Raw genomic sequence first — 17,008 nt, forward strand, 5'->3', positions numbered from 1 at the left:
GCAGCATCTAGGAACTTAGAGAACTTTGCTTTCAGGAATTGTTTGATCATAGGGGAGAATATATATGGAGGAACAAATAATGTCTCTCTTTTTATGTTTGCACATTGAACATCATGTCAGAAATGAGTAAGCTCCTGAAGGTATGTGAAATCAGAAACTAAGAATATTGAAAAAAAAATAATAAAAAGAGAGAGAAAACAATCATGGCAGCAAGATTCCTGTTTGCAGGTAAAATAGACATTAAAAGAGATGTCTTTAGCAACTGGCTATTCTTTGGATCAAAATGGGAAAACTACAAAATTGTAACAAGCTGGGTCAAAAGGAAAACAAAATAGGAGCAGCCACACTATTAGCTGTAATGGGCAAAAGCTGCCACATGCTCTTAGTATGTTGACAGAGGACTGGTATGATTCATGTAAAATCCCAGGTGTGCGCCAAAAACATTTCAACCCACAAAAGATATGATATATGAAAACTTTGTAAAAATCTTATATTTGCAACAAGAATAATGAAGACTCTGGGGAAACAATAGATCACTATAATGCCAAACTGTACAAGAATGGCTGACAAATGCAACTGTTAGTCCTTAAAAGTCCTTAAAAGATGAACCAACTTTAAAGTCCTGTGGCGATGGGCGAGCGACGAAGCAGCAGGTGTGGATACACTGGGAGCTGTAGCCGCGGACCTGCACACAGGCGGCTCAGGTCTAATGGACGTCTTCTTGCTGACCAAAGCAACAGCTGGATTCGGCGTCTACCTGAGTGACTGAGCAGCCCTCTTTAGGACTGCACTGCTCACCTCCATAGTAAGAGGAAGGGGCTAGAAAAGGTGCCCTAAACATTGTTTGCTTCACAGAACCCTGGCCAGCTTACCGCGGCTAGAGGGGATCCCATCTTATGCGGTCGAATAACAAAATTTCAAACAACAAAACGCAAGGTGACACCACTCATTATTGGTACATGGAATGTACGCATGCTTCAAGACAACCCCTCAGCAGATCGACCAGAAAGAAGAACAGCTCTGGTCGCCAGAGAGCTCGCAAGATTTAACATCGATATTGCGGCCCTGTGTGAAACTCGTCTAGCCAACGAAGGTCAGCTCACAGAAACAGGAGAAGGTTACACATTCTTCTGGTGTGGACGCAGCAGTGATGAACGTCATGAATCTGGAGTTGGCTTTGCGGTTAAGAATCATCTTGTCCGCAAACTTGCCAGTCTTCCCAAGGGCGTGAACGATCAACTCATGACACTGCATCTTCCACTACCGAGAGGAAAGCGAGTTATACTAAACAGCGCTTATGCACCCACAATGACGAATCCGGATGAAGTAAAGGACAAGTTTTATGAAGATCTGGATGCCCTACTTTCATCCATGAAGCGCACCGACAGGCTGATTCTACTTGGCGATTTTAACGCGAGAGTAGGATCTGATCACTCTGCCTGGGATGGCGTCATTGGAAAAAATGAAATCGGCAAATGCAACAGCAATGGCCTACTACTATTGAAGACATGTGCGGCTCATGATCTGATCATCACCAATACCATCTTCCGCCTGCCCACTCGCAAAAAGATGTCCTGGATGCACCCATGTTCCAAGCACTGGCATCTCATTGATTATGTCATCGTGAGGAAGAAAGATAGACAGGATGTAAGGGTGACTAAGGCCATGCCGAGTGCTGACTGTTGGACTGATCATAGACTTATCATCTCTAAATTAAGCCTTCACATCAAGCCAAAGAGACGTCCGCAGGGAAATAAAGCTGTGATGAAAAAGATCAACGTCAGTAAACTGAGGAACCACAACACAGCAGCTTCACTAGTAGAAGATCTCGACAACCAACTCTCAGAGCTCCAATTAGAGGAAAATGTTGAGAGGAACTGGGAACGCTTTTGAAATATTGTGCACTTTTCTGCACTAAAGGTTCTTGGACCCTCACACAGGAAACAGCAGGACTGGTTTGATGAAAATGACGAAGAGATCAAGGCTTTACTTGCTGAAAAGCACCGCCTTCACCGTGCTCATTAGAACGACCCGTCGTCAACAGCTAAGAAAAATGCCTTCAACAACATTCGCAGGACCGTACAGAGCAAGCTTCGTAAGATGCAGGACTCCTGGTTGAGTGCCAAAGCAGATGAAATCCAGAAGTTTGCTGATAGAAACGATGCCAAACGGTTCTACGAAGCCCTTAGATCCTTGTACGGACCTCGGCCTTCAGGGAGTTCCCCTCTACTGGACTTAGATGGTGTAACTCTCATTACTGAGAAGACTCTGATTCTACAGCGTTGGGCTGAGCATTTCCAATCCATACTGAACCGCCCATCTTCCATCAATAATGAGGCGATTGACAGAATGCCCCAGGCGGATATTAATTACAGCCTGGACGTTCCACCATCAGAGACTGAAACCCTACAGGCAATCAGTCAGCTGTCTAGTGGCAAGGCCTCAGGATCTGATGCGATTCCAGCGGAAATCTATAAGGATGGTGGTGCAATGCTTGTTGACAAACTCACTCAGCTGTTCCAGTCCTTCTAGAATCAAGGGTCCATTCCTCAGGAACTGAAAGACGCGTCCATCATACACCTCTACAAGAGGAAAGGAAATCGAAAAGTCTGTGATAATCATAGAGGAATATCACTGCTTTCTAGCGCAGGTAAGATCCTTGCACGAGTGTTGCTGAATCGCCTGATTGACCACCTGGAACAGGGTTTACTACCCGAGACACAGTGCGGCTTCCGCAAAGAGCGTGGCACTGTGGACATGATCTTCGCAGTTCGACAGCTCCAAGAGAAGTGTCAAGAGCAGAATCGTGAACTGTATACCATCTTTGTGGATCTTACCAAGGCTTTTGACACTGTCAGTCGCGAAGGTCTGTGGCGCATCATGTCGAAGTTTGGGTGCCCTGACAGATTCATCCTGATGGTACATCAGTTCCACGACGGCATGACGGCTCGTGTTCTGGACGACGGAGAAGCTTCAGAGGCCTTTCCCGTCATAACCGGCGTCAAGCAAGGGTGTGTGTTGGCACCGACCCTGTTCAGCATAATGTTTTCAGCTATGCTGTCAGACGCCTTTCAGAACAGTTCCTTGGGAATCAGCCTGAGATACAGGACTGATGGGAAACTGTTCAACCTGCGAAGACTCCAGGCTGTCACCAAAATAAAGGAGACTGTGCTAAGAGACCTTCTTTTTGCTGATGACTGTGCCCTGAATGCTGGATCAGAGCAGGAAATGCAAGCTAGCATGGATAAATTTGCAGCAGCATGCAATAACTTCGGCCTCCTCATCAACATAAAGAAAACCGAAGTGATGCACCAGCCAGCTCCGAAAGCCCAACACCAAGAGCCCACCGTCATAGTGAAGGGAAAAAGCTGCAAGCAGTGGACCAATTTACATACCTTGGCAGCACCCTTTCTCGCGCAGTGACAATTGACATCGAGGTCAACTGCAGAATCGCTAAGGCAAGTTCTGCATTTGGCAGACTGTTGACCAACGTGTGGGCCCGCCGTGGAATAAGCCTTGCTACAAAGCTTAAAGTCTACCGAGCAGTAGTGCTAACTACCCTGATGTATGCCAGTGAGACTTGGACTGTATACAGGAGGCACGCTAGGCAACTGAACCACTTCCACATGACTTGCCTCCGCAGACGTCTGAGGATCCGGTGGCAGGATAAGGTGCCAGATACAGAAGTCCTCTCCAGAGCAGGCCTGCCGTCAGTTTATACTCTGCTTATGAAATCTCAGAGACGCTGGGCAGGCCATGTTGTAAGGATACCAGACCACCGCATCCCCAAACAGCTCTTTTATGGTGAGCTGTCTCAAGGAAAGCGATCGCACGGGGGACAAAAGAAGTGATACAAAGACACGCTGAAAGCCTCTCTTAAGTCCCTGGATATTGACATAACCTCCTGGGAAACCCTGGCACAAGACCCATTGACATGGCGTACGCTGATCCATCAAGGCTGCCAGACATCTGAAGCCAGAAGGATAACTATAGCACAAGAGAAGCGAGCACTCCGTAAAGCCAGAGCTGTAAATGTTGTAACAGTGGTGCCCACACATGTCTGCCCAACATGTGGCAGAACATTTCGTGCCCGTATTGGCCTTATCAGCCACCTGCGGACGCACTGTGGACAGCTCACAACCTGCTAGATGTCAAGGTCTTCTTCGAAAACGATGGACGAACATCAATGCAACTGTTAGTCCTTAAAAGATGAACCAATTAGTGATAGATTGGTAATAGGGACAAATGATGCAGGAGCATGAAAAAGAATGCTCAGAGAATGCCCACACTTTACCAACAGCAACAGATTTATGAATAGCTAGTGATGAAGCTGACATCCAAATGCAGAGCATAAGTGGAGCAGACACAGATAATTGACCAGGTATCATAGGGAAAGCATAAAATATAAAGGAAAAATACACAAGAATTTGTTCAAAAGCAAATGACAAATACAAAGCAGAGAAGATAAACAAAATGCAAAGGAAGACCTGTAAATACTGTGGAAAAAATCATGTTAATGGAAAATGTCCCACATATGGGATAATATATAGTAATTTTGACAAGAGAAATAATTATGCCAAAGTTTGCAGACAAGAAAATCAAAGAAGAAAAAATCATATTGAGGAAGGAAGCAGTGATAAAGAGGATGAGATGTTGCACATAGATGAAATTAATGCAGTTCAAAACAGCAAAATAAAGCTTTAGAAAGCACAGACTAGCACCAGAAGTAAAGATGTGGCAGCAGCACACAAGCAGCAGGAAATGGAATGCCAGATAGATAGTGGTGCTTCAGTGAATGTGGTAGGCTACAAAGACTTCATCAGAATTATGCAAAACAAAGCAAAACTGTAACCAAGCAAAACCAAATTAAAATTATATGATGACACAATTATAACACCTCTAGCACAATGTAAATTAAAAGCAGAATACCAAGGAAAAACATGTAGACTGAAATATTATCTTTTACAACAACACAGAAGCCAGTTCAGCTAAAACTTGTGAGTGCATGAAGTTAGTATCACTAAACTTTGTATAAACAGTTCTTACAATAGCACACAAGCAAACAAACAAACAAAAAATATATCCAGAGCAGAGAATGCATTGTGCCATCCTTGCAGCAAAGCTGCTAAAAAATATCCTGAAGTTTTTTGAAGAACTGAGATATTTTCCAGGCCTGTTACTCCTGGAAATAGAGAAAACAATTTTGTTAGTACAGTAAGTACTTCACAGAGTTCCCATTGCATTCAGAAGAAAATATAAGGGGGCAATACATCAACTGGAAAAAGGAAGGCATCGTTACTTAAGCCACTGAGCCTAGAAGTTGGATAAACAGCATGGTAGTCATTGACAAGCTGGCAAGCTGCACATTAGCATAGACATGAGCAATTTAAACAATGCACTAAGAGGAACTACTCCCAAAGGCCTACAATTGAAGAGAGAGAATCTTACCTGGCAAAAGCAAAAATAATCTCAATACTTGTTGCCATTGCCAAAGACAGATATTAGCAAGTGCTATTGGATTAGGAAATATGCTACCTCAACACCTTTTGAACATTAGCAGGTGATTGAGGATGGCTGGGAATGCCATTTGAGTTCAAAACTGTAGCAGAATAAATTAATTGCCACCAACAAGATGTACTGACACAACTCATAGAGATCAGCAACATAGTTGATGTCATTCTGGTTTCCAGATGCAGAGACAACATGGCAGAAGCTCTGGCAAATCATGACCACAACCTCACCCATCTTTGAGAAAGAGCCAGAGAAGTAAATCTGAAATTAAGTAAAGGCAAGATGAAATTGTGATTTACTGAAGTACCATACATAAGGGAACTTGCTAACCCCAGAAAGGTAAAAGCAATACAGGAGATTCCAACACCTAAAGATATCAAATAAATTCAGTGACTATTGGGATTTGTAAAGTATCTAACCTTCTATTTTTCCAAACCTTTCAGATATGTGTGAACCTCTGAAGTGACTACTAGATAAAGATGTGGCATGAAAATGGTTACTTCAACATGATTATGCATATAATTTTACCACACTAAAATTTTACATTGTTTACAGCATAATCACATTAAAATAGATAATTTCACTCTATGGTAATGGCAACAAAATTGTGTATTAACTGAATGCGGACATAAATATGCATTTATTAACAAAAACAGCTTAATATTTCTTCTAAATAAACAGACGGCTTGCTTACATGAACATTTAGTTTGTGGTAAGCTGCGGTGTGAATCTACCCCACACTAGCCTGCCATAGATTAACTATCCATGTGAACCCTGCTTCCAGGCATTAAGTGTTCCTTAGGGTATGTCTACACTACCAGAGTAGTTCGATTCTACTTAAATCGAATTTGTGGAACCGATATTACAAAGTCGAACGTGTGTATCCACACTAAGGACAGTAATTCGACTTTGTGAGTCCACACTAACGGGGCAAGCGTCGACATTGGAAGCGGTGCACTGTGGGCAGCTATCCCACAGTTCCCGCAGTCCCTGCTGCCCATTGGAATTCTGGGTCGAGCCCCTAATGCCTGCTGGGGGAAAAAATGTGTCGAGGGTGGTTTTGGGTAACTGTCATCATTCAACCGTCACTCCCGCCCTCCCTCCCTGAAAGCGTCGGCGGGCAATCAGTTTGCGCACTTTTCTGGTGAGTGACAGCGCGGATGCCACAGCACTGCGAGCATGGAGCCCGCTGCGATCATCGCTGCAGTTATGGCCGTTGTCAACTCCTCGCACCTTATCGTCCACCTTTTTCACAGTCAGATGCTGAGAAATCGGGCGAGGAGGTACAGCAGCGCGGTGAGGACATGAAGTCTGAGAGTGGCACAGACCTCTCACAAAGCACGGGACCCCACGCCGTGGACATCATGGTGGCAATGGGTCACGTTCATGCTGTGGAACGGTGATTCTGGGCCCGGGAAACAAGCACGGACTGGTGGGACCGCATAGTGCTGCAGGTCTGGGATGAATCACAGTGGCTGTGAAACTTTAGGATGCATAAGGGAACTTTCCTTGAACTGTGTGAGTTGCTGTCCCCTGCCCTGAAGCGCAAGGACACCCGGATGTGAGCAGCCCTGACTGTGCAGAAGCGAGTGGCCATAGCCCTCTGGAAACTTGCAACGCCAGACAGCTACCGGTCAGTAGCAAACCACTTTGGCGTGGGCAAATCTACCATGAGGGTTGCTGTGATGCAAGTAGCCAACACAATCGTTGAGCTACTGCTCTCAAAGGTAGTGACCCTGGGAAACGATCAGGTCATCATAGATGGCTTCGCCGCGATGGGATTCCCAAACTGCGGTGGGGCTATAGATGGAACTCACATCCCTATCCTGGGACCGGACCACCAGGCCAGCCAGTTTATTAACCGAAAGGGCTACTTTTCAATGGTGCTGCAAGCACTGGTGGACCATAGGGGATGTTTTACCAACATCAACGTCGGATGGCCGGGCAAGGTTCATGACGCGCGTGTTTTCAGGAACTCTGGTCTGTTTAGATGCCTGCAGGAAGGTATTTTCTTCCCGGACCACAAAATAACTGTTGGGGATGTGGAGATGTCTATAGTGATCCTCGGGGACCCAGCCTACCCACTAATGCCCTGGCTCATGAAGCCCTATACAGGCGCCATGGACAGTGACAAAGAACTCTTCAACTACCGGCTGAGCAAGTGCAGAATGGTGGTGGAGTGTGCTTTTGGACGTCTCAAGGGGAGATGGAGAAGCTTACTGACTCGCTCAGATCTCAGCGAAACGAATATCCCCATTGTTATTGCAGCTTGCTGTGTGCTCCACAATCTCTGTGAGAGCAAGGGGGAGACCTTTATGGTGGGATGGGAGGTTGAGGCAAATAGCCTGGCTGCTGATTATGCCCAGCCAGACAGCCGTGCGATTAGAAGAGCCCAGTGGGAAGCGCTGTGCATCCGGGAGGCTTTGAAAGCTAGGTTCCTCAGTGAGCAGGGTAACCTGTGACTATTAAGTTTGTTCCCCCCCCCCTTCCAACACACGTTTAAAAATAAAATACATGGATCTTTGTTAATTAACACCGTTTTCTTTATTACTGATTTCACGGTAAAGGGTTGAAACTGGGACGCAGACTGTGGTGGGTAGGGTGTGTAGTGATGTAAAGACCGCTTCTAAACTTGAGGAATGACCCCCTTCAAACACAGTCTCCTCTAAAAGAACATGATGGAAACAGTAATTAACAGAAAAGTATTTTTTATTATCAGCTAGACAGTTAGGGGATGAAACTGGGACGGGGGCTTGGGTGAGGCGGGAAGGAAAGGACTTATCAACATTTTGGGAATGAGAGCCTTCTTGTACTTGAGCACTCTGCAGGGGTGGAGTGACAGTTTTCACGGCCCCTGCCGCCCCTCCTTCTCGTTACTTTGTGTGAGGGGGGTATGAGACTTTGTGGCGGGGGAGGGCGGTTAGAGATAGACTGCAGTGGGGCTCTGTCCTCCTGCCTCCGGTCCTGCAGAACATCCACAAGGCGCCGGAGCGTGTCCGTTTGCTCCCTCATTAGTCCAAGCAGCGTTTGAGTCGCCTGCTGGTCTTCCTGCCGCCACCTGTCCTCCCGTTCGCTGTGTGAGCGCTGGTACTGCGACATGTTCTTCCTCCACTGGGTCTGCTGGGCCGCCTCAGCTCGGGAGCAGCCCATAAGTTCAGAGAACATCTCGTCCTGTGTCCTTTTCTTTCGCCGCCTAATCCGCGCCAGCCTCTGTGAGGGGGATGCCGGGGTAGGTCGGGAGACAGTCGCAGCTGTGTGATGGGAAAAAGGGAGTGAATTCCTTACAAAGATACAGTTTTGCGAACAATGAACATAGTCTAGTCTGTCTCTGTGAACAAGACCATGCACAGCACCTATCTCATGTGCACTCAGGACAAGTTCGAATTTTCGGCCTTCGCATTCAGTGCCTGGGGTCTTGCAGTGGAGATCAGACAAGCGGGGCAGGACAGCAGAATTCGTGTAGCAGGCAGACATGGTAAGCCGTAGACTTTTGGTTGCTTAAAACTTAATTTATAGCAGTGCCCTCCTTTCACGGTCAAAGCAATGCTCCTAGAGTTGGCCAGTTCCTGCTGCCGGCAATCCGGAAAGCATAAACTCTGCCCCTGTCCCACCCCCTCGCGGCTGTCGCCGGGAAAGATCCCTGTATGCTGCCCCTGTCCCGCCTCCACCGCGTGGCTGTAAACTGCCGGTTACAGTTATGTAAAGGAACAGGCAAGCAGTCTCAATACTAACATTCCCCTAATTCAAAGCAGGCCACCATGGGCGAAATCACCCTGATGAGGATCAGTGACACAGATAAAGACCGCATGCTGCGTGAAAGCCAGCAAAAACCAGGGCCCTATGCCGCCATGCTCTGCGAGGCAATGATACCCGAGTACCTGATGATAGCCTGGCGAGGAAAAGTGTGCTACCACAGAGGACGCAATAAGGCCGCTCTCCCCAGGAACCTCATGCAGAGGCTTTTCAATTACCTCCAGGAGAGCTTCGTGGAGATCTCCCATGAGGATTTCTGTTCTATGCCCGTACATATTGACCTTCTTTTCCATTGTTAATATTCCTGATCTGTTAAAAATAAATGTTTACATGTTTAAAGCACTTACCGACTGATCCTTCCCCCGATTCAGGGTCCGGGTTAACGGCTGGGGAGGGTTGGTAGGGGATCTCCATGAGGGTGATGAAGAGATCCTGTCTGATGGGGAAATCAGCATTGTAAGCGCTGTCGACTGCCTCGTCCTCCTCATCTCCTGCCTCATCTTCCCCGTCTGCGAACATCTCCGAGGAACCAGCCGTCAACACTATCCCATCCTCAGAGTCCATGGTCAGTGGTGGGGTAGTGGTGGCGGCCGCACCTAGAATGGAATGCAGTGCCTCATAGAAGCGGCATGTCTGGGGCTGGGATCCAGAGCGTCCGTTTGCCGCTTTGGTCTTCTGGTAGACTTGTCTCAGTTCCTTGATTTTCACACGGCACTGCGTTGCATCCTGGCTGTATCCTCTCTCTGTAATGGCTTTGTAGATCTTCTCGTAGATCTTCACGTTTTTTGGAGCGCAGTTCCGAAAGCACAGACTCATCGCCCCACACAGAGATCAGATCCAAGACTTCCCGATCAGTCCATGCTGGGGCCCTCTTTCTATTCTGAGATTGCATGGACACCTCTGCTGGAGAGCTCTGCATCGTTGCCAGTGCTGCTGAGCTCGCCACGATGTCCAAACAGGAAATGAGATTCAAACTGGCCAGACAGGAAAAGGAATTCAAATTTTCCCGGGGCTTTTCCTGAGTGGCTGGTCAGAGCATCCGAGCTCAGACTGCTGTCCAGAGCATCAACAGAGTGGTGCACTGTGGGATAGTTCCTGGAGCTATTAGCATTGAATTCCATCCACACCTACCCTAATTCGACATGGCCATGTCGAATATAGCGCTACTCCCCTCGTCAGGAAGGAGTACAGAAATCGAACTAAAGAGACCTGTATGTCGAACTAAATAGCTTCGTTGTGTGGACGGGTGCAGGGTTAATTCGATTTAACGCTGCTAAATTTGACATAACCTCCTAGTGTAGACCAGGCCTTAGTTTGTTTTGATCAAGTCCTGTTTCAAAGACTATTAAAACAAACTAACCAACTGTTAATGCCAAGCAGCAGGATCCAACATGGACAGTTCATCTACAGCAGGTTAGCATGATGTAAATTAATGTCCCAGCTTGCTGCAAACTAATTGTTTGTGTAGACAAGCCCAGAGTTTAATGCAAGGGAAAAAACAATATTGCATTAAACTCTCGGCTTGTTTAAATGAACAATTAGTTTGTGGAAAGCTGGGATGTACAATACTTTTTCAAGCAACCATAACAGGAAAGTGCTTGACTTAACAATACTTTTTTGGTGAATTTCCATTTACACATGGCTGTAATATTGGTACAAGAAGTTATACATTGAGAGATTGTCACTTTTGATGTAGCCTGTCATGCCTGAGCATGTTAGTAAAAGTTGAGTATGTCTGTTGTGTCTACGCTGTTGACTGGTACTGTTATGCATTACAGGGCAATTACCACAAGAAATGGAAATCAGAATTGCGTGCTTCTCCAGACCCGTAAAACATCAGTTCTTGAACTACTTCACAGTAAAGCCAATATTCTTGCTGTGCTGGAATGTTGTCTTCAAACAGTGGGATATTTTAATATAGCGTGGTCTCACAAATGTTAAGGTGTTGAGGTGTTTTGAATGATTTGGCTCAAATACACTGAAAAAAGAAGCAGCAGGTGAAAAAGTGAGAGGTTAAGTCAATTTTCATATATAATTAATTTTTTTGTAGCTTTCTAACAGTGCAGTTATTGTTGCTGTATGTTGGCAAAGTTCCATGCAGTTTTCTGCCCAGAGTGTAAGATCACATATGTCACTTTTCACTTGGTGAGTACAAACCGTAGACTCTTCATAAACTATGTGTGTATTAATGTTTTGGGGCACAAACTCCTTTAGAGTCTCTAATTTTTCAATAACTGCTGCAGATTGGCAAAGATGAACAACCTCTTCAGCACATGAATTACTACTACAATCATTCTCCATTGTAAAAAATGAAATTTAATTCTCAGCATATACATAATGCTAAAGAAGTGCTTTGAACAACTATTCCATCTGGTTATTATGGAGATTGATGGGATACAAGGACTTTTCCCTCTTTCCATCAGAGATTGACAAAACTGTGCTTTTCTTGTAGGGCAGGCAGGGTGTGATGGGTTTTCCCGGGGTGACATTTGGACTGTGGGACTTCTGAGCCCTCTTTCCCACCAACCTAGGCTCCCTCTCATACTGTGATGCTGTTGGCAAGTTACAAATCTCTGGCAGGTACTGCATTTACACAGACATCCACAGGCAGGGGTACACCAAGTTACATAAATGCTTTTCCCAGCCATTCATTAACCAACAATAGAAAGGCTCCAGCCAATTATTCCCAGCTCCCCAGCTTTGCACCTCAGAACTGTATTGTCTTGACCTGGTTAGAAGCTTGACCAGTGTAAGTTCATTATCCAGTCTGCCCCTCCCTCAATATGGACACACACTAGCCTTTGCAAACTGAGCTGAGATTTCCCAAGCACTTCAGCAAAAACACACTGTTTTAGGTAAAATATAAACAGATTTATTAACTACAGAAAGACAGTTTTTAAGTGATTATAGGTAGTAAGTGTGAAGATCAGAGTTGGTTACCTAAGAAATAAAATACATTTGCAGTCCAAGTTCTGTAAATTAAACAGGATTTGAATCAAGCAGTGTCTCACCCTGACAGATGGTATAGTTCCTCAGAACATAGGCTGGAACTCTCCTTCAGTCTGGGACCACCCTCCCCAGTTCAAACTTTATATCCTCCAGATGTGTTTCCAGGTGTTGAGTTGTGGGGGGAGTGAGGCCAAGTCATGATGTCACTTCCCCTCTTTATCGTTTCTTCCAGCTTGTTGGAATGATCTGTGCTTGTGACGTGGAAGTCCGCCCCCATTGGTCAACCAGCCTCCGTTGTCTACCTGCTCTCTCTGAGAAGTCTTCTGGGATGAGTGTTGGGAAAACGGATTCCCTTTAATGGGCCATCAGCCCATCTGGCTACTCCACTGTTGTACCTGATAGGTTGGTTGTGAGTGTTCTCAACTTCACAACTTATTTTAGTAACACACACATAGCAGAACTTCATAACTTCACATACAATGATAGCACGTACAACCAAACGGGACATTAGTGTTCAACGCATCGAGACTTTTAAAGTGATACCTCTCAAGGCCTACTTTATACAAATCATACCATAATTATATGACATTGGTGAATATGGGGCTTCCAGGGTGTTGCTTTGAGGTACAGGGTGCCGCACAGTGAAATCCTGTTTTATAGTCACAACTAATTTGTTTACTTTCAAAAATATTTTCCTCCGGAAATACTCATCAAGGTTCAGCAAATGTTCCATGCATGTCATGTGCACACCATTTACATACAAAGATTTCAAACCTTAATCCCAAACTTTACCTATGTAGATGGCATTATCTGTCACACATGTAGTGATGTGAATGAATAGTATTGTGAATTTCTCAAGTTTCCCTAATTGCCTGGCCTACTGCTTTCAAATTAACTGCTTCCAAAACTTCATAATTCAATCAAAAATATCCAGATTGATGTGTTTACTTGCTGCTGAGGTATCCACATTGTCACTGCTTCTTGGGATGGGAATAAAAGAATATTAAGCACACATTTGTATCAATGACAGTAGTTTCTTCAACTACAATTGCTGATTCTTTCAAAGGCTTGCGGCTTTTCTTTTAATTCTTGTATGTGATGCTCAAAAACCCTCCGATAAGGAAAACTTTCTAAGCTGGTCTGCATGAGGTATAATGATATCACTGCATATGAAGTTGTGGAGGCTGCTGTCTGGATTGGAGGAAGAAGTGTGTGGCCACTTTAAGGTCCAGAGAGCCAGATTGACTTGCTGTGGCAGCTTCAGACCAGGTCAGCATGAGAATTATGAACCATATTCCTTCCTCCCCCCTGACTGGAAGACAGCAAGGACTATTTAGGTTCATATCCATGCAGGATGCCTTCTTTTACCTGCACTAGGGTGAGCAGCAGGGACAGCAGCACAGCAAATTCTACTCTCTCATGGCTCCATGTGGTAACAGAACAGTGAGGACAGAGGAGTGGGGTCGAGGGAGAAAGAGTAGGGCAACCAGATAGAAAATGTGAAACATTGGGATGGGGGGTGGGAGATAACAGGTGCCTGTATAAGACAAAGCCCCAAATATTGGGATTGGCCCTATAAAATCGGGACATCTGGTCATCCTAAGAAAGAGCCCTCACCCTCCATCAAACAGCAGTAGAAGCAGGTGTTTGGTAACACAGGGGAAATAGGAAGGAGATTCAGACTCAGCTAGGTGCTGTAGCAGACCAGTAAGAACATAGAGCAGAGAGGGAAGGAGGCCCCCACCCGCCCACAGAGGCAGAAGCAGGTGTTTAGTAGTTAAATACCAGGTTTTGTCATGATCTGCTATAGGCATTACACTAGTCACTTCTTTCTTGGTGTCATGGGAAGGGATTTCTTCCTCACCACTAGATTGATCAAGGCAAGATGTGTTTTTTCACCTTTCCCACAGTGAGCTGGAGGTGAACGTGAATGTTGGAACCATTATGTTATCGTGGGGCTTACATAAGCATAACCCTTCTGTAAGCATGGGGCTGCTGACACTGCCAAAAAGTCTCAATCAAGTTTTGTTTACACAAGACTTTCTCACTGTTTTCACAGTTGAACTGAAACTCATAGGTTTCATGACAGTGGTGACCACCATGACATAATTGTATCCTCAGACATCACCATCACACGTATCAAGGAGCTGGTGACTAAATATCCCATCCTGAAATGTTACAATGTGAATAAAGGGACAACCACACAATGTGATGTCACTGAGACAGGGCTTGAGGCATCACAGTTACAAAAGGGACAGCTGGTAGCTTTTGCATCAAGGTCACTATTGCCCATGAAATAAAGATATGCCCAAACTGAAGAGCAATGTCTTGCAATAGTGTTCACAAGAGAAAAGTCTGACCAGTCTATTTAAGAGCGGGAAGTCATTCGAATAGACAGTAACCACTAAAGAACATTTTTAAAAGAGCAACTACTAGCGGCCCCGGTATGTTTTCAGCCTATACTACTTAAACTGCAACCCTACAACTTGTATGTATGCTACAAGCAAGGGACTGAGATGTACATAGCTGAGTTCTTATCCAGAGCAGCCTTGCAGCAAGAAAATATATTAACTGAACAAGAATATGAGATTCTTAAAGTTGTAGAAATACAGAAAAACATAGCTTGACACAGAGAGCGTCAACCAGGCCAATTATGTGCCAGTGTCAAGACAGGGGCTAAAAAGAATCTGAGAACAAACTATACAAGACAAAGATTAACAAGTGCTCACATCCATCATTCTGTCAATTGTAAAACCCAGATCACTGATGATAGAAATTCTTTCAAGAATACATCAAAGACATTCCAGAATAGAAATATGTATCCAGAAAGCCAGAGATGCTGTATACTGCCCAACTGTGAGTAAGGATATCTGAGACCTGGTGCTCAGTTGTGATACCTATGAGGAAATGTAGGCCAAGCAGCAAAAAGAGATCATGAAAATATACACAATTTCCAACAGACCTTGGAGCAAAATAGGAATGATTTTTTTTTCATGGCAAGCCACATAAAAAAACTCATTATTGTACACTACTATTTAGATTTCTGGGAACTGTACAAATGTTAAACACTACTGCAGCAACTATGATAGACAAAGCAATGAAACATTTTCAGCAGATATGGCATTTCAAACTGTAGTTTCAGACAAGGAATCCCAGTTTCCTTACAGTGAGTTTGCGCAATGCACCCAGAAGTAGGAATTAATTTCTGAATTATAAATGTCCATTGTAAGTCCCATGGAACCCTATGGTATTACTTGTTATATTTGGACCAAGCAGTAAAGGATATAGACATGGACAATATGATTTAAACACAGATATCTGCTGTGGTGACTTTATTGTTCTTAGCATATGCACAATGTGCCTTAGGTGGCACATGACCAGGATTCATCACCGAATTTGGTCCACTGGTTGGATCATTACCATCCCCGGCTTGGGCTGGGTACTGACCTGGATTGCAAGGTGAATACTGATCCTGGCAGCAAAACAGAAACCAAGCCTAAGTGAGGCTCTGCGCTGAGGAAGGTGGGTACAGAGCACTCAAATATTTAAAGGGATAGGACATCAAATTCCTCCAAAATACTTTCCAAATGTACATACACAAACACATTATTGATTACATGGCTGACGGAACAAACTATATAACCTAACTAAAAGTTGTGAGTGGACTAGTGCAGACTCTTAAATTGCAAGGGAATATTCTGCCCTGGAATAGAGTTTGTAAACTATATATATTCAAAAGAGCTTTGGAATTCTCCAGGCTGGAAAGTGCTGAGATACTACAGTAATGGGCACATGAGAAAAATGAGGGTATGATAGAAAGGAATTAAGATCAAAAGGATTTGAAACAGATCCTTAATGTTGCAACAATTTATATGTTTAGGCACAGCACTAGTTTTCACACTCTCTTGGGATAATTGGTGATGGTGGTTCAGCAATAGGAACAATAGGAAGAGTCAATTGTAAGGAATCAGCTGGATCTGGTAAGACATCAGGTGGATGTGGTACCAAATTTTCTTCCAACAAGTCAGTGAAATTAGGAATTGAAACAGGAGAAGTTTCGATCAGAAAAATAGAAAATGTGACTGGAATATCCCTGAATTCTGGTACTGGTTGAGGTTGCAATTGGTCCATATGTTTCCATAAAGTACTATTGAATAGTTTTACCATGAATTAAACAGGTTCAATGCATATTACATGTTCTCCAGGTACCCATTTCACTCCAAAAACTACAGTTGCAAATCCACACTAAGTCTCCTACTTGAAAAGAATGATGATGAGTCTCATGTCGTCAATTAATCTGCATAGCTTGAGATTTGGCTTCATGTTGTGAGGCAACATCAGAATGTAAGGTCCAAACAGGTAAGCAAAGATCACTTCAAAAACAGAGTTGCAGGTGGCTCTTGGGTAGTAGCATGTAGTGTGTTCCTGTAGACAAACACGAAATTGTCCACTTTCTGTCAATGCTTTCCACTAATCCATTTGGATCAAGATGGTGTGGAGCAGAACATATGTGCAGGATTCCATTTTCAGGTAGTAACCTCTGAAATTCATCAGAACAGAACTGAGGTCCATTGTCAATCACCATCTGTATTCAAATTGGCTAAACAAGGTACGAAGATATCAAGTGGTCTTGGTAGCTCTCATAGATGTCTTTCTATAAACTTCTGGTCACTTCAAATAGGCATTGACTATGACCTAAAACATATAATCTTCTAAGGGTCCAACAAAGTCCAGGTGAATACATGTCCAAGCAGAATTGGCCATGACCAAAGGTGTTGATGAGCTGAGCCAGGAT

At 44.4% G+C, this 17,008-nt stretch overlaps 1 protein-coding gene across 1 annotated transcript in view; it reads left to right on the forward strand.

The window, feature by feature from the left end:
• Positions 1–1,008: 1,008 nt before the first annotated feature.
• LOC123360847 overlaps positions 1,009–17,008 on the forward strand; it is a gene marked incomplete at its 5' end in the record, with an annotated part of 50,145 nt that continues 34,145 nt past the window's right edge. The window contains 3 exon segments of the mRNA XM_045001281.1: positions 1,009–1,725; positions 2,587–3,364; positions 3,367–3,836. Of these exon segments, the coding sequence (XP_044857216.1) occupies positions 1,009–1,725; positions 2,587–3,364; positions 3,367–3,836 (1,965 nt within the window).

The sequence above is a fragment of the Mauremys mutica genome, chromosome 1 (genome assembly GCF_020497125.1).
Source record: "Mauremys mutica isolate MM-2020 ecotype Southern chromosome 1, ASM2049712v1, whole genome shotgun sequence".
NCBI classification, from domain to species: domain Eukaryota; kingdom Metazoa; phylum Chordata; order Testudines; family Geoemydidae; genus Mauremys; species Mauremys mutica.